At 45.9% G+C, this 26,203-nt stretch overlaps 1 protein-coding gene across 2 annotated transcripts in view; it reads left to right on the plus strand.

Annotated features, from left to right (window-relative positions):
- CTDSPL2 (CTD small phosphatase like 2) overlaps window positions 1–26,203 on the plus strand; it is a 459,434-nt gene that overhangs the window by 181,925 nt on the left and 251,306 nt on the right. For both annotated transcript variants that reach the window (XM_086957909.1, XM_086957910.1), the window contains exons 8-9: window positions 23,423–23,509; window positions 23,943–24,005. In XM_086957909.1, the coding sequence (XP_086814035.1) occupies window positions 23,423–23,509; window positions 23,943–24,005 (150 nt within the window). The remainder of the gene's footprint in view (window positions 1–23,422; window positions 23,510–23,942; window positions 24,006–26,203) is intronic.

Consider the following 26,203-nt stretch of genomic DNA (forward strand, 5'->3'; position numbering starts at 1 on the left):
TGCCATAGTACCTATAAAGATAAGTCGTGCGTCCAATACAGTAGTGCTTGGCATGTCAATGGATTCAATCACAGGGTCAACTACAAGTCTCAGCTTTTCATATCAATCAATCAGTTGAGTTACCTGTTTTCTTTCCTCGACCAGAATCTGTAGCAGAAAGAGCTCTACATAATTTGGATGTCATAAAATAATTAATATATTATATTGACAAAACAAAGGATTTTTTCAAAACAAAGCAACTTTTTGGTTCGAGGCATGTGGGCTGCTGAATTCATATCTGTGCATAGATCGCCGCCTAGTGTTGGGTCCGGATGATTGCACATTGTTGTCCTGGAAGAGTCTTCGAAGTATCACGAGATAGGTGGCTCCTCCCCTGGACTACAGTGCGCATGGGCATCGCCTCCATCCCCAGATTGTTTTTTTCCGCCATTGGGTTCGGATGTGTTTCGGTTCCCTCTGTCGGAATCGATAGTTGTATAACTTTCCTTACTTGAGACCAAAAGGTCTTTAGGCTTAGCGTCGGTATTGTCCATCGTTCGGTTCTGTTTATTCCTCAGCTCCGAACACTTGCTGCCCTTCCGCGTGCTGTCGGCGCGGACGGGCCTACACGACGCTCCAGACTACTTAACATGGAACGAACTCCGTTTAAGAGGTGCCCGGTGTGCACCTCAAAGTATTCACTCCTCGACGGGCACCCAGTGTGCAACAAGTGTTTGTCGCCGGACCACGATGAGGCCAGGTGTATGGCCTGCTCCAAGTTCCGGTGTAAGAAGACTCTCAAGCTTCGTCGGGCCGCTAGACTCCAGGCCCAGTTATCAGCGCCCCCGCCAGACAATATCTTCGAGGAAGACGTTGAGGACGACACAGTCTTACAAGTTTCGGACTCGAGCCCGGCATCGGAGGATGACAACTACGACGCGGGGGACGAGGAGTTTGAGGAAGTCGTCGGAGAGGTAGGGGACGACGACGGGGCCATTGCCACCGTGGAGGATAGCTCAGAGGAGGAGCATCCTCAGACTGACTCAGGGGTCAATCCCCATTATACGGCCCAGGTCGAGGGATCGCCTTCGGGCCTTACCCAAGACCTCAATACTCGTCCCACGACCCCGCCTCCGGGCCCGGCCACAGACATTGGTGATGCGCCACTCCCGGTAAAGAAACCGAAAGTGAAAGTCGCACTGGTGGGACAGAAGGCTCCAGAGGCCTCAGCGCCTAAAAGGTCCAAAATGGCCGCCGTCATCAAGAGCCTTGCCAAGATGGCCGACCCGAAGACCCCGGTGTCGAAGCCGAAGACGACCGACGCGGCCGCGTCGGCGCCGAAGATGGTCGAGGTCGATGACCCGAGAAAGGCCTCGAAGAAGCGTCAAGACGACCCCAAAGCTCTGGCTGCGCCGATTCCGGTCGTCAAGGCCAAGGGTGGTGATGTGTCGGCTCCGAAGACCGTGCCTTTGATCGCCGACCCTATTCCGGACTCGGGGGAATCGCTCGGGCCGGGCCAGCCCTCCCCGTCCTTAACCAAAAAGGTCACGGAATCCCTTCAACGTATTCGGAAGGAAGCATCGGCTCCCGAACCGAAGGATGTGGTGCCGAAGCCTTCACATAAACCGGCAAAAGCGCAGGCACCGATCCACTTCACGCTGCCGCCGAAGAAGACGCCGAAGGCTTTCGCTCCAAGACATGGGGCCGGGGTGCCCTTGAAGCTGGTGTCGACGCCTAAAGCGTCATTGGTGGTGCCGAAGCCTCGGCTCCAGCCACTCGCGGACGAGGAGCGTCGAGAGGTTGTCATCGACGCCAACACAGGCAAACTCTCTCTCCTTAAAAGGAAGATCACCTCAGAGCCAATGTTAGAACATTTTCGTATTCCACTCAAAAAGAAGTTGGACTCTGCGGGTACTTCTGCCCCTATAGAGCCTGCATCTCCACAAAATCTAGAACTCTCACCAACTCATTCTAACGCTGGGGAAGGTGACAGAGATGAGGAGGACGAGTACAATTATCCAGCATACTCGGATCCGGAGGAGGTCAATGAACCTTGGTCTGTTGGAGGCGACACTGAGGACCCTCAGTCAAGTCACGAACCGCAGCTTTTTGCAGCGAAAACTTCTCCAACAGAGGACTCTGCAGCCTTCAACGCTCTAATTGAGAGAGCTGCAGCTAATCATGTCGACCTCCATGCGGACCCAGTGGATGTCGATTTTCTGTTTGACACTTTCTCAGTGGCTGAAAAGTCGGTCAAGACATTGCCTATGCTCAAGGGAGTGCTGAAGCACGCGCCAGAGGTTTTCAGGGAGCCCACTCGGGCGTGAGTCATCAATCCTCGTATTGACAAGAAATACAAGGCAGCGCCCACTGATCCAACCTACATCAAGGGACACTTGCCACTGGATTCTTTGGTTGTATCCAACGCACGCAAGCGGGCAAACTCGCAGACCACGGTTGATGCTCCTCCCCCAGACAAAGAATCGAAAATCTTTGAAGCCTCAGGAAAACGTATTGCTGCGCAGGCAGCTAATATTTGGCGCATTTCAAACACGCAGGCCCTACTTGCACGCTACGATAGGGCGCATTACGACACCCTAGAAACACTTCTTCAGCACTTACCTGATCAGTACAAAGAGGGAGCTGAAATGTTAATTCAGGAGGGGAAGCTAATCACCAATGCTTCCATTAAGTGTGCACTGGACGTGGCCGATACCGCCTCCAGGGCTAGCGTGTTACTGCGTAGGCATGCATGGCTTAGAATATCAGGCTTCAAACCAGACATACAGACAACCATCTTAAATCAAACAGTTAATCCAGACCACCTGTTTGGCCCTGAAGTGGATGCAACCCGTGAAAAAAAGAAAAAAGACACGGACACTGCTAAGTCTATGGGGGCCCTCCAGTCCCAGCAGTTTCGGGGTGGTTCCTTTCGCCGCTCCAATAACAGAGGCACCTCAAGGGGTCAGGCATCGCAATCCACGCAGTACTATAAAAGCAACACACAGACCTCCTACACCAACAAGGGTAGAGGTGGTTACAGGGGCAACAAGTCAAAGGCAGGGGACGTGGAAACAGCTCCAGGTCCTCCACCACCAACAAACAGTGACGCCTTATCACTGCCCCCCGACCACACAACACCGGTCGGGGGGAGACTCCAGCAGTTCCTGCCCGCGTGGAAATCCATCACCACGGACAGGTGGGTCAAATCTCTTATCCAGTACGGTTACTGTCTGGAACTTACTTCCACTCCACCAAACATACCTCCAAAAAACCGTCCTATGTCCGGCGAGCACTTGCACTTGTTGCAGCAGGAGGTCATAGTCATGCTGCAAAAAGGGGCAATAGAGCTCGTGCCACTGCAAGAAAGGGGAACAGGAGTTTACTCTGTACTTTCTAATCCCCAAAAAGGACGGATCCCTCAGGCCCATCCTGGACCTCAGGCCCCTCAACTGGTACATTCTGTCAGAACACTTCCATATGCTCACGTTGCAGCAGGTTCTCCCTCTGCTTCGGCAGGGGGACTTCCTGGCTACTCTGGATCTCAAGGATGCATACATTCACATTCCCCTGCATCCTTCACACAGGAAGTACCTCAGGTTCACAATTCAAGACCAGCACTACCAGTTCAGGGTTCTGCCTTTCGGGGTCACCACAGCGCCCAGGGTCTTTACAAAGTGCCTGGCGACTGTGGCGGCGCATCTAAGACGTCAAAACATCCACGTCTACCCCTATCTGGACGACTGGCTCATTCAAGCACAGTCGGAACACCAGTGCGCCGACCACGTGTCCCGCACCATTCATCTCCTGCACTATCTGGGATTCTCACTGAATTACCCAAAATCCCATCTCCAGCCCGCCCACATACGGCAGTATCTGGGCGCGACAATAAACACTCTGGCAGCCACTGCGCAGCCAAATTCAGTGAGAGTCGCCAGTATTCAGACGCTGATCCAACGATTCAGACCTCAGCACTCGCTTCCAGCGAAGGTGTTCATGCAGTTGATAGGCATGATGGCCTCCTGCATCTCCATTGTCCCGCACGCGAGGTTACATATGCGTCCGCTTCAGGAGTGCCTAGCACGTCAGTGGACTCAGGCTCACGGGCAACTAACAGACCTAGTGTTGGTGAGCGGTCGGGCGTACAACTCTCTGCATTGGTGGAATCCACAAAACCTTTGCAAGGGCCGACCGTTCCAAGAGCCTGTGCCACAGATTATCCTGACGACGGACGCTTCTCTCCAGGGATGGGGAGCGCATGTACTCCACTACACAGTGCAGGGACTATGGACACTACAGCAAAGGAAGATGCACATCAATGTATTGGAACTGATGGCGATCTTCATGGCCTTAAAGGCATTCAAAGTACATCTGTGCAACAAGGTCGTGTTGATCCGGACGGACAACATGACGGCCATGTACTACATTCAGAAACAGGGGGGCACACTCTCCGCAGCTGTCTCATCTGGCTCAGAGCATGTGGAAGTGGGCCATTCAAAGGAACATTTTCCTGATGGCAGAACATCTCCCAGGCAAAGACAATCAGATGGCGGACCTGCTCAGAAGGCACAGCCACCAAATGCACGAGAGGGAGATACATCCATCAGTACTCCAACCGTACTTCCAAAGGTGGGGTCATCCAGAGATAGACCTGTTCGCCACAAGGGAGAACGCAAAATGCCAAAGCTTCGCCGCCAGGTTCCCACACCCGCAATCGCAGGGCAATGCGATATGGATGAACTGGTCAGGCAGATTTGCGTACGCTTTTCCCCCAGCACCTCTGATACCGCTGGTGGCACGCAAGCTCAGGCAGCACTCGATGACTCTCATCCTGGTTGCTCCAACGTGGGCTCGCCAACCATGGTACACCACGTTTCTGGAACTTTCCGTGGTACCGCATCAAAGGCTTCACCTCACACCCAGCCTTCTGACGCAGAGCCATGGCGACATTCAGCACCCAGATCCGCAACAGCTCAACCTGGCGATCTGGCTCCTGAAGTCCTAGAGTTTGGCTACCTCAATCTTCCCCCCATTTGCATGGACATCATTCGGGAGGCAAGAAAGCCCACTACTAGAGCATGTTATGCGGCTAAATGGAAGCGGTTTGTCATTTATTGTGCAAACCACGACATTAACCCGCTAGATGCTTCCATTCAGAACATCATCTGTTACCTGTTCCATCTGTACCAATGCAATTTTGCGTATTCTTCCATCCGCATTCACCTGTCTGCGATGGCCGCATACCTCCAGAATAGGCAACACCTATCACTTTTCAAGGTTCCTGCTATCAAGGCATTTCTGGAAGGACTCAAAAGGGTCATTCCACCACGGACACCACCAGCTCCAGAATGGAACCTCATTGTGGTTCTTAAAAAGCTGATGGGTCCTCCTTTCGAGCCACTACACTCTTGTGAGCTTCAGTTTCTGACTTGGAAGGTGGCTTTCTTAGTAGCCATTACATCGCTACGGAGGGTTAGTGAGTTGCAGGCCCTCACCATCCAAGAACCTTTTTTCCAAGTACATGCCAACAGGGTGGTGCTCCGCACTAACCCTAAATTTCTACCCAAGGTTGTATCTCAATTCCACATAAACCAGACAATTGAGTTGCCAGTGTTTTTTCAAAATCCTGAGTCGCTGGCGGAGCGGATGCTCCACACCCTTTACGTTAAAAGAGCGTTAATGTACTACATTGACAGGACAAAGGATTTTCGAAAGACCAAGCAACTTTTCGTTGCATTTGCCTCACACCACAAGGGTAATGCTATTTCCAAAGCTGGTATCGCTAGGTGGATCGTGAAATGCATTCAGATCTGTTACGCTAAGGCTAAACGCACCCTCACAATTCCACCAAGAGCCCACTCCACCAGAAAGTTGGGGGCCTCTATGGCTTTCCTTGGGAACATTCCCTTAGAGGATATTTGTAGAGCAGCCACATGGTCTACCACACATACTTTTACTAAACATTACTGTGTGCACTCTAAACAGCAGGCAGCTGTTGGTCAGGCTGTTCTCAAAACACTTTTTCAAACTGCTGCAGCTGGCACGGGCGGCCGCCAATGATAGGAGGACTGCTATGTATTCAATGCACAGATATGAATTCAGCAGCCCACATGCCTCGAACTGCAAATGCTACTTACCAGTATGCATCTGTTCTTGGCATGTAGGGCTGCTGACATTCATATCGCCCGCCCTCCTCCCCGGCACCTGTAGCAGCTGCAGTATTCATATTTATATATGCTCATAGCATGGGCATCACTCACATACTTCACTCCATCTCTGCCAATGGCTAAAAACAATCTGGGGATGGAGGCGATGCCCATGCGCACTGTAGTCCAGGGGAGGAGCCACCTATCTCGTGATACTTCGAAGACTCTTCCAGGACAACAATGTGCAATCATCCGGACCCAACACTAGGCGGCGATCTATGCACAGATATGAATGTCAGCAGCCCTACATGCCAAGAACAGATGCATACTGGTAAGTAGCATTTGCATTATATTTGTTAACCCTCATAGAGGGAGACCTATCTCAAAATCTGGCATTTCTAGATGGATTTTTAAATGGTTCGAAACATGCTATATTAAAGCAAAAAAACGTTATCGATACCTCCTAGAGCCCATTCTACTAGTACAATAGGAGCATCTATGGCCTTTTTAGGTAAAATTCCTATAACTGACATCTGAAAGCAGCTACATGGTCTACACCACACATTTATCAAACATTGGGTGGATCTGTTAGCCAGTTTTAATTAAAAATTCTGACTGCTGCAACATCCACTGGTTAGCTACGGCTTTGGGAGAGTACTGCTATAGAGTCTATGCAAAGCATGTGTTTCTACAGCACGCATGCCTCGACATATTGTTACCCTGTAAGCATCTATTGTTGGCATGTAGGGCAGTAGATTCACATGCGCCCTCCCTCCTCCCCGGACAACTATAGTAGTTGCAGTTCTGATCTATATTACACGTGTATGGACACCTCTGCTTGCACTCACTGCCTTCTCACCCTTTTGCGGGAAAACCGTCTCAACACTGGAGTCCTTGCGCATAATCACCGAGAATAGGAGTCAACTTACCTCGTGACTCGAAGACCTGTTCGAAGATAAACAACTTACAAACATCTGGACCCAACACCGGATGGCAGGAATATACAAAGCTTGTTAATCTATAGCTCCACTTTCCAAGAACAGTTGCGTACAAGGTAAGTAAAATAATCCTTTTACTTCCAGCCTCCCTTTCTCCAGAAGCATGAGATTTTCAGTTGGTGGATTATATCACCTTTATAATCCAGCAGAGTGTTGGGTAATTTTGAAGTCCGGGTGCCTGCAGAACACTGCTAGCTTCCATACTGAAACCATTTCTCTTAAGCACCTGAGGCTGGGTATATTTTTACCTGTCTGGCAATATTTCTTTGTGTATTGTGGCACTTTTTTCCTGGCTATAGTGGTTATCTATTTAAAACTTGTAATGCCATTTAATAATTACTGTGCACAGAAATTGAAACAAAAAACTAGATCAGTTCTAATCGATATAACCTTCTGCAAATTCCTCTTATTATTATATCCATCATGCCACAGATTGAAAATGGAAACATTGCACCAGCAGTAGCTCTCTAGCTTCGCCTGGTTGCTCAGCCAACTGGATGTGATATCTATGTATGTTAGGTGCCAAGTGGCATAGTGGTATCCATTCCGGTTTTTCACAACTCATCGACATGGTTATGGAACACTCTGTGCTTCACCAACAATTTCTGTGCATTAGGAAAGCTACATGGTAAATATCTCATCTTAAGAACTTGGATTTATACCTTGTCGGAGATGCCCTAAGAAGATATTTGTTTTGCCCACACCTGCTGTCTGCATGTTCTGTTTGAGATCCGACCATGAATCTGAGGCCTGCAATTCTGTTTATTAATGCATCCACAGGCCATCCAGGAGCTTGAAGATAAACTATTTTTGGCCTGGGCATGCAGCAACACGCCGAGGCATCCTCGTTGCTCTTCAGCAGTGTCTCTGGACATGGAATAATCTCCCAAAAGATTCTCAGGGTCTTCAACCTTTCTTTGAGGAAATGGTCCTACACTGAGGAATGTCTGGACTCCCACTGATGATCCCTAATGCTGGGATCTCTCTCTCCTCTTATCAATGCTGATATTGGAAAAAAGTCTAAGTTCTTGACTCAGTTAGTTGACCTAAGGAGGTAGAATAGCCCATACTAGAATAATTCTTTACAGCTGCGTTACCATCTGGGCATTCTCCAAGGGCAAGCACACTCTTGTGAGATAATAAGTGTTTGCTTCTGGCAGTTTTGGGGCAACGTTCCTTATGGGCTGCTATGGTCATGTCAAAACAAACTTGGCCTCTAGGACCATCAGCAGAAGCAAAACCGGTTTCCGACTTAGTCATCAATAGTGTGGACACTTACAAATAAATCTGAAGTGTGACCTGAACAATGTGCCCTAATCGTTGGATACCATTGTCACACCCAATCATCATGCTTGGATGCATCCTGCTGCTTTCTCAGGACTTGCTTAAGCAACCTTTATGGGCATGCTCTACTATAGTGAGCGGCTATTTGGTAAGATGGTCAACTCCTCTCACTAATGCTTTAAGTGTATTGGGGAAGGCTTCCTTGCTGGGCTTAGCCTCCTCAAGATAATTCAACCTTTAGCACTGGAAATTTGATAGATAATATAATGCTAAAAAGTCCAGTAAGTGCCAATCCTTGCTGCCAGTCCACGCAAACAAATAGATATACCGTTCTTTTTGGGCATTGGTGTATCTAGCGCATACAGTCCCTAACCAGGATGATGAAACCAATAGGTTTCACTTTTTAGAGATATGTGCTTGCCCAATTCTTTTTGCTGATCCTGAAATAGTGGTTCAGCATGATAAAGTATGTGCACGGGAGCTCTGGAAGGTAGAATGAAATGAACAGCGAAGTGCCTTCATATCAGTGTGATGAGCCGCCGAAAGGTAATATTTTTTTTTTGCTGCACAGAAAGGTCATGCTACTGTAATAGTAGGGCAAAAGGATTAAGGAAGGGTTGCACACAATCTGCTATGAATCGAGAAAAAAATGTTCTAAAGTGTACACTTTTTCTTTATTTAAAAGAAGAATCCTTTTCCCATATACCGATGTTAAATCTGGAGGCAGTCTTCCATGCCTAATTTCCACCATGTTTTACTGCCTCCTAGTACCCCCTTTCATCTGTTTCACTCCTTCACAACTGCCTGATGCCACAGCTTCTGTGATCCTCTAGCCCCAAAGCACCTGGATTGGTTGCCTTCCGTGACTGTATAAGACTAAATGAGCGCAATAAACCAACAAACTGCTCTCAAACCACCTTATCCCCATCCATCCTATCTGTGGCTAGTCTCTACCACTGGAGTTTGGTTTCGGTCTCCCCAATCAGTGAACTATTTGTAATCCATCCTACTTCAACATGCCACTCTTGGCCTCTGATAGGCAGTACAGGTTAGTTGATGTTAATTAATCTGATCCCTAAGCAGGTATCTTTTTGAAAGGCCATAGTTGGTAGTAAACATTGTTTTCTTGCTAACCATTTTAAAATGTTTATGTAGCACAAATAAGGTTGTTAATGCAATGTAGATAAAGTGTAGTGAACTATCCGTGTCCAATATCAGTTTAAAAGACAAAATATAACCACATATACAAAGCTCCCCTTTCAGATTAAAAATAGCGTTACTTTACAATGGAGGAAAAGAACTGAATGCCAAACTATACTTCTGATGTGTAGCCTGCAAAATGTACGAGGATAATACGGAAGATACTTTAGGAACCCAATGTAGGACCTGTACGCCAAGTCGAGAGACCTAACAATTGTCTCAGGTATTTCCCAGTTGACATTGCTGAAGGGTACACACCTAGCATTGAGTTTTCCTATTTGAACAAGAGGGAGGGAACAAATCACAGTTAATAAGTATTTTGCATAAGTGAAAGACCTTAGTTCAACAGAACCAATATATGGGAAGATAGGACTATAAACAATGTGTAATTACCCACAAGTGAAGAGCACGAGATAGTCTTGGTCAAGAGTAAGAACACCCACAACTTCCACAATCCATTGCGTATTGTCGAGGTCAAGCACTATGTGGCCAAGTCGCATAATTGACAAATGTGGAGCATGAACAGATTAGTCCAATGTCCTCCGTTAGGTCCCAGTGGATCTTAAAGAAATCAACAACAAAAAACAAACTCCTTCAATCAGAAAGAATATCCAAACTAATTAGATGAAGGGCGTTTACTCAACCTGCATTTTCGTGTAATTTTCTTACTGTTAATGTCCAATCACATGGCTGTGGTAGGAAGATGTTATCTGTTCTCCCTCCCTGTAGCCAGCATCTGGGCACAATGGGGAGAGTGCACGAGTTGGGGTCACAAATGGTAAAAATAAAGATTGCTTTGATGGTGGAGCAGGTGAGTTTTTAAACTGAGAACCATTTCAAGAGGGCTTGTTTGTTCAATGTTGGGGATCCCCAGGCATGTTAGTCTGAGCTCTAGAGGATAGGTTGACCCACAGAGATAGCCTGAGAATTCTGTGTGGGGGGGACCGGAGGATTGCAGTAATATGATGAACGTTTTGTACCAATGATAGGTGATCAACCTCCTGTTTGGTAGCTTTGCTAATCAGATCTTTGGTAGTCAGATCTTTGGTATACCAAAGAGCCAGGAGTTGCCATAGAGTAGCCTGGAGTGAACTAAGAATTGAGTCACCACTGTAAAGTAGCCTATGGACAATACATTTCCCCTGTCAAGTTCTGAAATTAAAGATTTTTGGCCAGGCAGCTGTGTGATGGGTGCTCACAGACGAAAACTGTCAGTTGGCCATGCTTGAACAGGTGAGTTTAAGGGGGTCTTAGGAATTCGGTCTTCTGTGTGAGACTGCTTTGATAAATCCAGGTTCATATTTTAACAAATGAGGAAGCAAACAATGCCACATAATTGCCCCACTCTCCCATTAGTTTCTCCTGTGGCTCCATGCATAGATTTAACACGAACAGCTTGAATGGAACCTTGATGCATCCAGAGGAGGACTTGTGTGGGTCTTAGAATGGAACATTATACTTTATTAGTAGAAAATGGATTTTGAGGTTTAATAAGAGTAATTTAAGGCTGTGGCCGATTGAGAAGAATTAGCAGGCAGGATTCACCCTAGTCCATGATGCAGGCAGAAAAAACAATTTGTAGTGTAGTGATCTCTGCTTTATATATTGGAATTCAGCTTAATGACCTTTCCTGACTTGCTTTAGAAAGATCATTGAGTAAATCTCCTTCTACCTCTCACCTGCTGGGTATTGATAACATGTTTGCGGGTAAGAGATTTGAGCCTTTCGTTCTGGCAGACCATGGATAGACTAAGTCCAAGTGTCCCCTACTGAACATCTAATGGTATTAAGTAAAGCGTGTCTACAAGGGATTATATTCGTACAAAGTGATTCTTTTTCAAATTTCTTCAGATTCAATATCTATACGTTTTGAACCCATGTGTGTTTATTCAAATATACAGGCAATCAATGCATAAAGAGTTAAATCGGGAACAACAAACACGGGGATATCTTTGGATAAATATATTTTCTTATTCAGACTTCATAATTCATATGGTACATTCAACACTAAAGTTGATTCCAATGCATACAAATGAAAAAGGTACCTATTAGTTTGACCTATATTTCATAAGTAAAAAAATCCACTCCCGATAGTCATAACGGTGACTGATCACAAATAAAACAGTCACTTAACGTTTATCAATGCATAAGGAATTGGATAGTTCAGACGACATTTCGGTCTTCTATCGTGTAAATCCCTCAGACCATCTTCAGGACAACACAATCTGCATTTAGCAATGACCCTTCCAAAAAACGGTCAATCTCTTGGACCTTGGCAGTGTTGAATAGATTTCAAGGATAATCACTGGTATTCCTGGCTGTGTTCTGATATCTTTATGGCCAGAGCAGTGAAGTCATGATCTTCACGGGGTGTCTTTTCTTAAGAAAACCTCCTTGATCTTTTTGATATTTATATATACTGCAGTCCATGTTATCAATGTAACAAAAACACGACAGGCGGTCCCTCGCAATGGAAGTTCACAGACCTAGCTTCCTTCCATTGCAAGGGACCTTAAGTAGCAGCAATGGCTGCTGCTGAAGTACCCCGGAGCGCGATTCCTTTTGGACGGAGAAGACTCCACTTTCCAACAGGAACCCTCACAGAGGATTTCTTCTTGCTTTTTGCGGAAGGTCACAGATCCTTAACTGGTATTCATCCATACGAGACACTGATGATATAAGTAGGAGGAATATCCCTGCTGCTCAGGCTCACATTCTCCGCTACCCCTGGTGACCTCTTCCCCAGCTTATCTACTGATCTATCATCTACCCAAAGACATTAACTCAAATGTCTTTTCAAATGGTAAAAGAAACTGATTAAGAATCAGATTTACTGATGCAGTATGTGGGATTTGCTTACCACTATCTGCATTTTTGGTTGTGCTGGATTGAACACATTTGAGGCAATACCCCCAATAAGTTGACTTTTTTTTATCATGAGTGCAGAGCTTTGCATGCTGATAAAAGTTGTTCCCGTCAGACCCCCTTCCTTGATCTGGTTTTCATCTTACCTAGTAACGTGTATGAGGGCTGTTTACCCCGTTTTTGAGGGGGTGACATGCCTCCTGGATTTCAGAAAATCCATATTGGCTCATTTCAGCTACATTAGGCCCAATATATGAAAACCTAACAAACCTTACCCTTTGTAGACCCGTTAATCACATTATTTCCCTCCAAAACTGATTGTACAGTATCAGTTGAGGTAAGGCTTATAGTTTGGGCATCTCTTCCACATATAGACTGCAAATAGGCATTTGTTTCGTCCTACAAACTGAGTGGTTTGACGTTTTCATAATATATTCTTAAATTAACATTTGAGCACATTCATTCATGTGTTCAACTATTCAACTTGTGCAGACTCAATAGTGGTACCCCTGCAGGAACGCGATTCAGCCTCGTTTGGGCCTATGCCTTGCCTGGCGCTCAAATCGGAATATAGTCTCTAGGTTGAGCTTCTTTGCCACAAGGGTTGGGTTGGTTGGGAGCCTATGAGGGGTGCTAGCACATTTGCTGCACTTGCATACAAGCAGGGCTGCATAAAGTTGTTTGCCCACAATACTGCTGTTTGGCTTATCTTCGTGCCTCCATTTTGGTTGTTGGTGACTTGAATGCAAAATATAATTGATAAACATAGTTTAGATTTATTCTGATCACAAAAATTGTTGTAAATAATCAGATCCAAAAAGTGTATAAAAACAATTGCTAAAAAAGTTGGGAGGCAAGAAGAAATAATCCGCTTAGCACCTATGCTTTTTAAATGGTTTTTGAACTAAAATCACTTTGGTTAATGTATTTGACCACGGGGCATATCTAACCTTTATCGGAGTGTGGAGGGAAGAAATAGTCCTTGGAATTTCTTTGACCAGCCAGGAAGAGTCCATATGATCTCATCGACCTACATGACCAGCCTCTGTAAATGTAAATGTAGGTATACTTATATAGCGCAACCTGTCACCACAAAGGGCATCCTGGCGCTTGCCTAGGGAACCCGTCCTGGTATTCCCCTGTGAGAAGCCCCGACAGGGTGTCCACAGGGTGAAAGTCAGGCATCCCGCCGCGAGGGGCCGTTGTGGAGATTAAGCAAGCTATTGCCCAGAGTCGCAGAGTGTGAACCCGTGAGTCGAGGAGGCACCGGGACGAGAATTATCGAGTCCGTGGAATTTTTAGCCCAAGACCCGCCGGGGCGGGGAATTGAACCCTGGTCCAGGACCGATCTCAGATTCCGGGTCTGCCGCCTCTAACCCCTGAGCCACACTTGTCCTCTAGACACAGGACCCACGGATGACCCCTTGGGAAGACTACAGTGTCGATCCCTTGACTTGGAGCACTACCACACTAGGGCATCCCGGCCTGATGTGATACTTCTGGCTGCCATGAGAATATCCAGAAGGGTGCAGTGCATTATATGGTGACCAGGTAGCTAGTTCAGGAAGAAGACTTCTTTGTGGGGACTCTTTCCAAGCTCCGTCCAGTTTCTATCCAAGCTGAAGGGTATGTTCGAAATTGTAAAAGGTGCAAGCAACGACTGGGATTGTAAAAACTAGAGTAGTAATGTAAGCACTCACCCAGTGACACCTACCTTCATCAGGGATCAGGTCCACCCCACCTCCCAACCCAACTCCCTAGTAATCCACCTCTCCTGCAAAAGAGCATCGCCCCCGCCACCTTTGACATCCCTCTGCATGATGAGAGTATTTATTTTGTATCTTGCATTGAGATTGAAGATCATTTTACTGAGAATATTGTGTTCGAGGCATGTGGGCTTCTGAATTCATATCTGTGCATAGATTGCCGCCTAATGTTGGGTCCGGATGATTGCACATTGTTGTCCTGGAAGAGTCTTCGAAGTATCACGAGATAGGTGGCTCCTCCCCTGGACTACAGTGCGCATGGGCATCTTCTCCATACTTAGATTGTTTTTTTCCGCCATTGGGTTCGGATGTGATTTCCAACTCTGAGTTCGGAATCGATAAAAAAACTTTTCTAAAAGGCCAAAAGGCCTTCGGGGTCGTCGGTATAGTTATTCGATCGGTGCCGATAACTTTATTTATGTTTTATACTCGGAACGTCTAATCTGGCTGCGTGGCCTTTTCGACACCAAGGGACCGATCGTCAATGGAACGAAGTCCTTTAAAAAGATGCCCCAACTGTAACTCTAAATTCCCACACATAGATAAACACTCTGTGTGCAACAAGTGTTTATCTCCTGAACACAATGAAGCCGACTGCTTAGTTTGTTTGCAGTTTCGATCAAAGAAAACACTTTAGATTCGAAGAGCAGCGAGGCAGACGATGCAGAAGCCAGCGACTGACCCGGAAAACCACCTTGAAGACAACGAAGAGGTCGTCGAAGCTGAGGACTCCGACCAGCAGTCGGACCAGGGGTCGGAACATGACTCCAACTACTACGTCGACGAAGAAGACAACATCGTCTAGGTAGGGGGCGACGATCCAGGCATCGGAGCCATCGAGGACGACTCCAGCGAGGACACGGGGACAACCGTGAGTACGGAGCCCAGTACATTTACTGATACGCTTCCAGAGGCTCAGGTCAAGGCATCGCCGGAAGGCCTTAGCCAAGATCAAAACATTGATTCTATAGCCCCGCAATTCAGTCCGGCTAAGAATATAAGGCAAGAGCCATCGGTGCAACATTACCATTCCTTGGTAATATCAAAACCGAAAGTAAAAGAAGCAAAACAAACCGAAACTGATAGACTGTACAGTCTTCTGACCGAAAGGTGCGGATCCATCGGCGCCGACCAAACACAAAATGGCCGTCGAACCGGCTGGGTCGCATATGAGGTTTGTCGAGCCGAGAGCCAGTACACCCAGGGACATACCTAAGCTAAAGGGCGTCGAACCGTCGATCGATGTCGACGCCAGGCAACACAAACAAAGGACTCCAGCAGAAGATGGTTGTCGAACCGAAACCGAGTCGACAAGCCAAAGACGGTGCAAACAGACACTCGAGCCGAAGGCAAGGGTCGAAGCGAAGGGGTCGGTCAAACCGAGGCAGCAAAACATCGCTCCTAAGCAGCAAGCTCCGAAGACGACACAAGGCCAAAAAATGGTTATCGAACAAACGAGAGCAGTCTGGGCGATAACGATTACGGCACCAAAGAAGCTCATACAGCCTAAAAAGACCGCTGATGCACAAAAGTCCCTTGGACCGATAAAGTTTGGACTTCCAACGCACATGCGGCATAAATCGGTCGAACCAACCGCGGAAATCGAACCAATACAAACAAGGAAGGCGATAACGGGGAGAAGAGCTCAAGCACATGAAGAGCAAGAGCCCTCGACAGAAGAACAATCGAAACTGTATGTTAACCCCGACACTGGCAGAGTTACCCTATTAAAAAGGAAAATCAGACCAGACACTTACGCTGAGACCTATAAAATGCCACTAAAAAAGAAAAGAGACTCTTCTACATCTCCAACTCTCTTTGAGCCTATCAAACCACACGTCCAAGACACTTATACATATTCTCCCACACACACAGATGAGGATGTGGAATATGAAGACATGGTCTGACCCGGTAGATCAAGTAGACTCTCAGCCCATGCAAGACAATACTGCATACCCTGTAAAAACTTCACCTACTGAGGACACTACTTCTTTCAATGCATTAATAGAAAAAGCAGCATACAACCACCACGTGGAAATGCATGCAGACCCCATTGAGAGAGACTTCCTCTTTGACACTTTCAACACTTCTGAAAGATCAGTCAAAACATTGCCAATGTTAAAGGGGGTGCTTAAACACGCGGGGGACATATTTAAGGAAACAACCAGGGCACGAGTCATTAACCCAAGAATAGAATAGAAAAATATAGGCCAGCATCAGTGGACCCTACATACATTAAGGGACAGCTGCCCTTAGACTCTTTGGTAGCATCCAATGCACGGAAACGTGCTAATTCTCAGACTACTGGCGAGGCTCCACCTCCAGACAAGGAGTCTAAAATTCTGGAGGCTTCAGGCAAAAGGGTAGCTGCTCAAGCAGCTAACATATGGAGAATTTCAAACACACAAGCCCTGTTAGCCAGGTACGACAGGGCCCACTACGACACATTAGAACAAATTCTCCAGCATCTACCTGACCTTTATAATGAACAGGCAGAGTTCCTAATACAGGAGGGAAAGTTAATATCTAACCCCTCCAAGTGTGCGCTAGATGCAGCAGACAAAGCAGCCAGGGCTATCAATACCAATGTCATGCTTAGACGACATGCGTGGCTACGCATATCTCAGTTCAAAAATGAGGTTCAGAGCACTTTACTCAATCAACCTGTAAACCCTGATTATTTATTTGGTCCTAATGTGGACACGATATTAGACAAAATGAAGAAAGATACCGAGACAGCCAAGTCTATGGGAGCCTTGCAGTCACAACAATACAGAGGCGGCTCCTTTCGTCGCTCAGGCAACAGAGGAGCTGCAAGAGTAGGCTCAACACAGCAAACCTCATACAACAAGGGGAACACGCAAAACACCTATAACAAGAACAATAGAGGTGGATACCGTGGCAATAACACCACCAGATCCTCTACCAGTACCAAACGGTGACTTCTTGTCACTACCCCAGACCATTTAACACTGGTCGGGGGAAGATTACAGCAGTTCCTGCAAGTCTGGGAAAACATAACTACAGACAGGTAGGTGAGGCAAATTATCCAGCATGGTTATTGCCTAGAATTAATCTCCACACCACCCAACATACCTCCAAGACACCGTCCTATGTCTGCAGAACACCTACACTTATTGCAGCAAGAAGTCATCAGCATGCTACAAAAGGGGGCCATAGAACTAGTACCCTTAGAACACCAAGGTACAGGGGTGTACTCCCTGTACTTCCTAATCCCCAAGAAGGACGGGTCTCTCAGGCCAATTTTGGACCTCAGGCCCCTAAACCAATACATTTTATCAGAGCATTTCCACCTGCTCACTCTACAGCAGGTATTACCTCTGTTGCGTCAAGGAGACTTCCTCGCAACACTAGACCTCAAAGACGCATATTTCCATATACCAGTACACCCAGCACACAGGAAATATCTCAGGTTTACAATACAAAATCAGCACTACCATCAAGGTCCTTCATTTCGGGGTGACAACAGCCCCAAGAGTATTTACCAAGTGCCTAGTGGCAGTAGCTGCACATCTGAGAAGACAGCATATCCATGTCTATCCATATCTGGACGACTGGCTGATACAAGCACAGTCAGCCCTGCAATGCGCAAGCCACATGTCACGCACTATTCACCTCCTGCACAGTTTAGGTTTCTCGCTGAATTACCCAAAGTCCCATCTTCAGCCTGCCCACGTACAACAGTACCTGGGAGCGACTATAGACACTCTAGCAGGGAAAGCGCAGCCAAATTCTGTCAGAATAAACAGCATTCAGGCGCTAATCCAAAGGTTCAGGCCCCAACAGTCGCTCCCAGCCCGAGTGTTTATGCAACTAATAGGCATGATGGCCTCATGCATTTTTATCGTCCCTCACGCAAGACTACACATGCGTCCGCTGCAAGAGTGCCTTGCAAGTCAGTGGAACCAGGCTCAGGGACAATTAAACGACCTAGCATTGGTGACCAGTGGTGCATACAACTCTGCATTGGTGGAATCCACAAAACCTTTGCAAGGGGCGACTGTTCCAAGAGCCTATACCACAAATAGTCTTGACGACGGACGCATCCCTGATAGGGTGGGCAGCCCATGTCCTCCACCACACAGTGCAGGGCTTATGGACCACGCAACAGAAGAAAATGCACATCAACCTAATGGAGCTGATGGCAATTTTCATGGCAATGAAAGCTTTCAAAGTACATCTGTGCAACAAGACCGTGTTGATCCGGACGGACAACATGACTAAGATGTACTACATACAGAAACAGGGAGGAACACACTCTCCACAGCTCTCACATCTAGTTCAAAGCATGTGGAAGTGGGCCATTCAAAGAAACATTTTTCTCATGGCGGAACACCTCCCAGGCAAGGACAATCAAATAGCAGATCTGCTCAGCAGACACAGCCAACAGATGCACGAGTGGGAGATTCATCCCACTGTGCTTCAACCATACTTCCAACAGTGGGGACAACCAGAGATAGACCTGTTCGCCACAAAACAAAACTCAAAATGCCGGTACTTCGCCGCAAGGTTCCCACACCCGCAGTCTCAGGGCAATGCGCTATGGATGAACTGGTCAGGCAAATTTGCCTACGCTTTTCCACCAGCACCGTTGATACCGCTAGTGGCACGCCACCTGCGCCAGCACTCCATGACGCTAATGCTGGTTGCTCCAACATGGGCGAGGCAACCGTGGTACACCACGTTCCTAGAACTTTCTGTGGTGCCTCATCAAAGACTAAAACTAACACCCAGTCTCTTAACGCAGAGCCATGGAGACATTCAGCACCCAGATCCGCAGCAGCTGAACCTTGTAATCTGGCTCCTGAAGTCATTGAGTTTGGCTACCTAAACTTACCTCCTGACTGCAGGAACATTATCAAAGAGGCAAGAAGACCTACCACAAGAGCATGCTATGCGGCAAAGTGGAAACGCTTTGTCATTTACTGTAACAATGACATAAACCCACTAGACGTCAACTCAAAATATCATGCTATCTTTTGCACCTACACCGCTGCAATCTAGCCTATACCTCCATAAGGATACACTTAGCTGCCATAGCAGCTTACCTTCAGAACATGCAACACCATTCGCTATTCAGAGTGCCTGCAATTAAAGCATTCATGGAGGGGCTCAAACAAGTGATCCCCCAAGACACCCACCTTCACCTGTCTGGAATCTAAACGTTGTTTTAACCAGACTAATGGGACCACCTTTTGAACCTTTACACTCGTGTGAAATACAATTTTTAACATGGAAGTTGGCTTTTCTCGTAGCAATTACTTCGCTTAGAGTTAGTGAGCTGCAAGCCCTAACTATTCAAGAGCCATTCTTCCAAATTCACGCAAATAGGGTCGTGCTTAGGACAAACCCTAAATTTATGCCAAAAGTGGTATCCCACTTCCACATCAATCAAACAATAGAACTACCAGTGTTCTTCCCAAATCCACAGTCTGTACCTGAAAGGGCTCTACAAACACTAGATGTTAAGAGGGCTCTCCTATATTACATAGACAGGACAAAAGATTTCAGAAAGACAAAACAGTTGCTTTTTCACCACAACACCAAGGCAACCCCATTTCTAAATCTGGGTTAGCCAGATGGATAGTTGAGTGCATTCAAATATGTTATCTTAAGGCAAAACGCACTTTAACAGTCCCCCCAAGAGCGCATTCTACACGCAAAATGGGGGCTTCCATGGCTTTCCTAGGAAACATTCCTCTAGAGGAAATATGTAAAGCAGCCACATGGACTACCATACATACTTTCACAAAACACTATTGTGTAGATGTACATTTCCAAACAGCAAGCTGCTGTAGGACAGGCTGTTCTAAAAACTCTGTTTCAGACTGCTGCAGCTGGCACAGGTAGCCACCGCTAAGGGAGAGACTGCTATACATTCTATGCACAGATATGAATTCAGCAGCCCACATGCCTCGAACGGAATATGCTTCTTACCAGTATGCATCTGTTCTTGGCATGTAGGGCTGCTGACATTCATATCGCCCACCCTCCTCCCCGGTGCCTGTCGCAGCTGTATCATTCATTCTAACTCACTTTCTTGCATGGACATCTCTTACTGTACAACACTCAACCTCTACCACAATGGCGAAAAACAATCTAAGGATGGAGAAGATGCCCATGCGCACTGTAGTCCTGGGGAGGAGCCACCTATCTCGTGATACTTCGAAGACTCTTCCAGGACAACAATGTGCAATCATCCGGACCCAAGACTAGGCGGTGATCTATGCACAGCTATGAATGTCAGCAGCCCTACATGCCAAGAACAGATGCATACTGGTAAGTAGCATATTCCATATATTGTTTAATGGATTTTTAGACAGTATAGTTTGTGTCCACTTTTACCTGACTGGAACATCCAGGGCTGGAGTTCAAATTGAAATGCCTATATGTTTACAGTACAGCTGAATACAGACAGTTGAATATCTTGTTTTTATTGTGAAAATGTTTATGGCCTTTGGCAGAAGTAAAGTATTTATAGATGAGGAGAGTAAAAAACGTAATGTCGCAGTCAACAGGGTAGTGGTAGAGGCAGCCAGGCATTGGCCCATATATAGCCAATTCTGTCATACTACTCTTCAGGTCCAATAGGTCTCAGTCAGCAATGCCTAGCCGACATTTAAAAAGTGATTTCCATGCTCCACACCTTGGGATTCAACACAGATGTCGCAGTCACACTTCAGCCCTTTCTGCAATGTGTTTAGCACAATTACAGGTACTGCATACCCCAACCGAGTGTTGTAATTCCAGCAGCTGCTGCTTCTTTTTCAGCGCAGTCATCAGCTATCAGTCAGAACCATGATGTGCCTCTTAGGGATGATGGCCTTGTGCATCCCTTTTATAAACACGACAGGCTCCACATGTGCCCCACACAGGTGTCTTGTGAGGCAGTGGTCACGGGTGAAGGATTAATTGGAAGATATAGTGTTGGTAAAGAATAACAATTGCCATTATGCACATTGGTGGCACAGCAACAACTGGCTGCAGGGCCGGCCTTTTTCAGACTTGATTCCGCAAGCAACCATTAAACATGGATGCCTCGCCCTATGGGATGAGGCAAGGATCTAAATGCCATGACAGTGAAGGAGTATGGGTCCTTCAACACAAGTACTACCACATAAATTACTTGGCAATGCTGGTCATTTGAGAAAAGGTAGTTCTCATCAAGATTATGTAAGTAGCACATGGCAGTCGCATTGTCAAACAGGAAGGCATGCACTCTCCCCAACTGTCGATGCCAACGCAGAGTACTTGGCAAGCACCCGCAACATGCAGTTTTTTGTGGAACATCATACGGGGTTGGGCAGTCACATTGTTGACATGCTCAGGAGGATGCATCAACAAGTCCATGAGAGGGAACTCCACCTGCAAGTCCTACACAAGAATCTGCAGCATTGCCCCCCCCCCCCCAAATATTGCAATATGCTCCAGCTTTGCCTAAAGACATCCGCACAGACTGTCCATATGCAAGGCACTATGGATTAACTAGTCAGGGATTTTTGTCTACATTTTTCCTGCTTTCCTACTGCCCTCAGGAAAATGCCACAGTCTTGCCTTATGTTCATCATGGCATTACCATTGGGCTAGGCAGTTCTGGTACTCCATGCTGCAGTAGATGTCCATATGCCCCCACTGGCCAAATAAGACACCCTGATAGCCTACCCTAGCAATCTGGTACTGGAGATCCTAGATTTTGACTATCTAAATCTCCCTCAGGAATACATTACCATTCTGTGAGAAGTGTGTTGACTGTCCACACAGGCCTGTGACACTAAGTGGAAAAGGTGTGTCCATCACTGCATTTCAAAAAAACTGCAGCCCCTAAAAGGTGACATTCAGGGCATCATTTGTGGCCTCTTACTTTGGCAAACGTCAGACCTAGCTTACACATAAATTCACCAACAACCAGTTGCCACAATAGCTCACATTTAAAAGGGGCAGCATTCATCCCTCTTTAGAATCATAGTGAACAAGTCTTCGATGTAAGGTCTTATCAGGATCCTACTTCTTTGAGTACCTTCTGACCACTTGTGGACCCTTGATATAGGCGTCATAAGGCCACACTTTGATACTTTACACCCAAGCCTCTTACAGTTCCCCTCCTGAAAAGTGGCTTCCGTACTGGCCATAACTTCCCTCAGACGCATGAGCGAACTGCAAGCACTTGCCCTACAGGTAGAATTCATTTAGATTGACATGAATCGGGTTGTTCTTAGGACCAATCCAAAGTATCTCTTACGACTTTAATTAGACTGTAGAGCTAGTCTTCAACATCCATATTTATCAGCGAAAGAGCTCCATTCAGAATAGATGTTAAGAGCGCCTATATACTACATTGACATGACTAAACCTTTTCGCAGGTCTTAAGCTTTTTAAAGCCTTTGCAAAACTGCACATGGGTCATCCCATTTGTAAGGCAGATATAGCAGCATGGTATCAGAAGGCTAATCAGGTCCTACCTGTACCCTGAGGGAACACTCCACTCATATGAAAGGGTCAACTATGGCCTTTATAGGGAACGTTCTGCTGACAAATGCAAAGCGTCCAGCTGGCCAACCTACACACTTTTACCAGGTATTATTGTGTGAACATTTTAGTCCACCAGCAGGTTTTGATTGATTGAGGTCATCATCACCTACTTGTTAGCTACTTGTTAGTTAGCTCCCCCATAAGCATCTGTTCATACTGTGTAGTATTATAGATTCCCTTGTGCCCACCCTCCTATATGAAGCTTGTGGTGACTGCAGATCTCGTCTAATCACCAATTTAAATCTGCACAATATGCATCATGCACTCTGTGTACTCGAGACTCTGCATTCATTCTCACCCTCTGTGCTAAACATAATCTAGCATGGAGTCTTTGCTTATGTGCGTTCTTGACCAATATAAGAGTCACAACACATCTTGTGACTAGAAAGGACTTTTTGAAGAAAAACACCTTTCAAACATCCAAGCCCAACTCTAGATGGCAGGAATATGCAGAGCATGTGAATCTACAGCACTACACACTATGAAACAATGCTTACAGGGTAAGTAAATTTTGTTTTTGCTCCTTTCTGGATTGTGCTAGACAACCAGTGAATCTGCAAAAAATCAGTAGGAGACCAAGAAGAGATGTGGATGTTAACCTTTACTGATCGTTGCATTTTTTTTTTGCCAATAGGATGAAACCTTAGTTCATTGCAGCTTAAATGAGCTTGAGGATGCAGCCCTAACGTTTCCAGTCCTTTTCCAAGATGTCATCTACCAGGTAGATAAGGGTTTGTTTAGTCTGGGTTGAGTGCAACCTCTATCGGTCAAACAACCATCACCTCAAAAATATAAAATTCTTGTTTTTGGTCATTATGATCTGTGTGTGTGAAGTGGTATTTTATTTTTTGTATACTTTCACTGTGCTAAATGTCAAACAATTTCTAGATTTCTCATTCCAGCAAAACAAATTGGTTTCTGTGTAGATGCATAACATGTTTTGCTTGATTGGTGTGTTTAGGGAAATATGCTTTAAGATTCTTTTGAATGGATTCTGTGACCGGTTTTTAACTGATCCAAGAGCTTGCAACTGGCTTCTTTGTGGCAACAATGAACAGACACTTAGAGCTTTATATGTGTCCTCGCCATCTTGTCTCGATGGTTCCAGCTCCTGGGGTGTGCCACTTATTTTTTCCCATTTGTTCCCTGTCTAGGTATATGTGCGATTAAGGCCATTCTTTCGGGAATTTCTGGAACGGATGTCATTGATCTATGAGGTAATGATTTGTTAAATAAAATAAGTGGCAGGTTATTTTGTAATGTATTGGTTTCGAAGTTTTGTTTAAGAATCTTAAGAGGTTCTTATGGTTTACATCGTATTGCACCTGTTTGCCGTTCTTTGATGCCATGTTTCAACCATCCCTTGATTTTCTTTACTCCCCCCCCCCACGCCTAAATGTGACTCTTCTGGGCTGTTGATTATGTGAAGGGAACATGAGTAAGTTGCAGGACCGGTGAAATCTGAACCGATCGTGGACCGTATCAGGGCTCGAAAAAACCCCAAAATGGTACTCTTCCTGCAGAACTAGTACCTTGAAAAATCTCCTCGACCTAATTGAAACCTACTTGACATCCGTCTCTGAAAACGGAGCAAATGTGACAAGATAACAAGATGTTAAGGCCTCTTTATTGATCATTAACTCAGTGAGCAATAAAAATGCCTTTAAATCTTATCTTGTCACATTTGCTCAGTTTTCAGACAGAGGACAAAAGTTAGTTTGTCTTCCTAGTCGCTAGAAAGCTTGCCTCCGTCAAATTTAGCTCGCCTATGCGAGCGGATTTTTCGAGCCCTGCCGTATGTAGAAAACATATAAGAAACGGTGACTCGTGGTCATAGGACAGATAAGTCCAAAGCTATGGAGACCTGTGCTCTCATAGCTGTATGTCTGTTGTCTGGCGTCTCGTGTTCCGGGTAATCATATTTTACCGGTCCTGCGACTTATTTATGATCCCTTCACATAATCGACAGCCCCGAAGAGTCACATTTAGGCACGGTGTGACGAAACACGTGTCGGCTGTTTTTATGTCTTGTTGTACTGATCAAGTTGAAATATATCGCTTTACAAATGAAACATTGGATGTCGACCTCCGTCATTTCTAAATACGAACAGTGAATAATAACTTTGGGTTTTCTATTAACCCTCGTTTTTCTTGAAACGTGTGCACAGGATTTTGAACATTTATTGTATGGGTTTTCCCACACTCTGGCAGGAGTTTTTTTCTCCTCCTGTTGCACCGTGGCTCTTAAATACTGTTTTCTTTGACCTTCATATGTACACGCTAGAGCACCAATTCTTCCTGCACCCAATTAAAACCCATTACACTGGCCGATGACACCCAACTATATCTCAAACTACAATCCCCCAAGGACATTTTGCTCCTGAACTCAACGATCCGAAGCACCCAGTCATGGCTTGCCGATAATCATCTTAAACTCAATGCTCTGAAAACAGAGTTCCTTTTGATCTCACCTCCCTCGAAGATCTCCACCACTCAAATGTGACTTAAACAACTAACGGCACTCAATGTCCAACCCACCATCGTGGACTCCGCAAAATCTTTAGGCATAACAATCGACACCAATCTTAACATGCAGCAACATATCAGCAAGGCAACTAAGGGAGCGAACTACCAAATCAATACCCTGAGGAAACTTAAACCCTTCCTCCCAGCAAAAGACTTCCAAAATGCAGTACAAGCACTAGTCATCCCTCGAATAGAATACGGCAGCATCGCCCTCTGCGGACTCCCCCCAACTAAGACTGCACCACTAAGAGCTTCTCTAAATGCTGCAGCAAGACTCATCACTGGATCAAAAAAACACTCACATATTTCCCCTGACTTGAAATCCCTGAACTGGCTACCTTTTGAAGCTAGAATACATCTGAAAATCGCCCCCATGACGCACAAGGCTGTGCACCTGAGTTCACCCAGCTACCTCACTCAGAAGCTGACAATTTCCGGCGGCTCTAGAAATACTAGAGGCACAAACAATCTTTTGCTGAAGCCTCGAAGATTCCAGAAGGAAAAAACTTATAAACGCTCATTCTCTGGAATGGCTCCCAGGATCTGGAACTCGCTCCCGCCTGAAACCAGGCTCATCCCATCCACTACACTTTTTAAGAAAGAAGTAAAAGCTATCCTCATGGCTAAATACACTTGAACTATTATTTTAGATTGTTAAAGACTCTGCACCGATATGTACTACTTGTTCGATCCCTGTGCTTATGTGTAATACTTGTATTATCGATTTACCTGATTGTCTATGTTCCAACTTATTTGTACCATTGCCGTTATTGATGTACCTGACTGACGATGCTCCATCATGTAACTACCCCACTTGTTATTCTCTTGTTGTAAAGCGCTCTGATATCGGCAAAGATCTTGTTCGCGCTATATAAAACTTTCAAAATAA

Source organism: Lissotriton vulgaris, chromosome 2_1 (genome assembly GCF_964263255.1).
Source record: "Lissotriton vulgaris chromosome 2_1, aLisVul1.2, whole genome shotgun sequence".
In the NCBI taxonomy this organism is placed as follows: Eukaryota; Metazoa; Chordata; class Amphibia; order Caudata; family Salamandridae; genus Lissotriton; species Lissotriton vulgaris.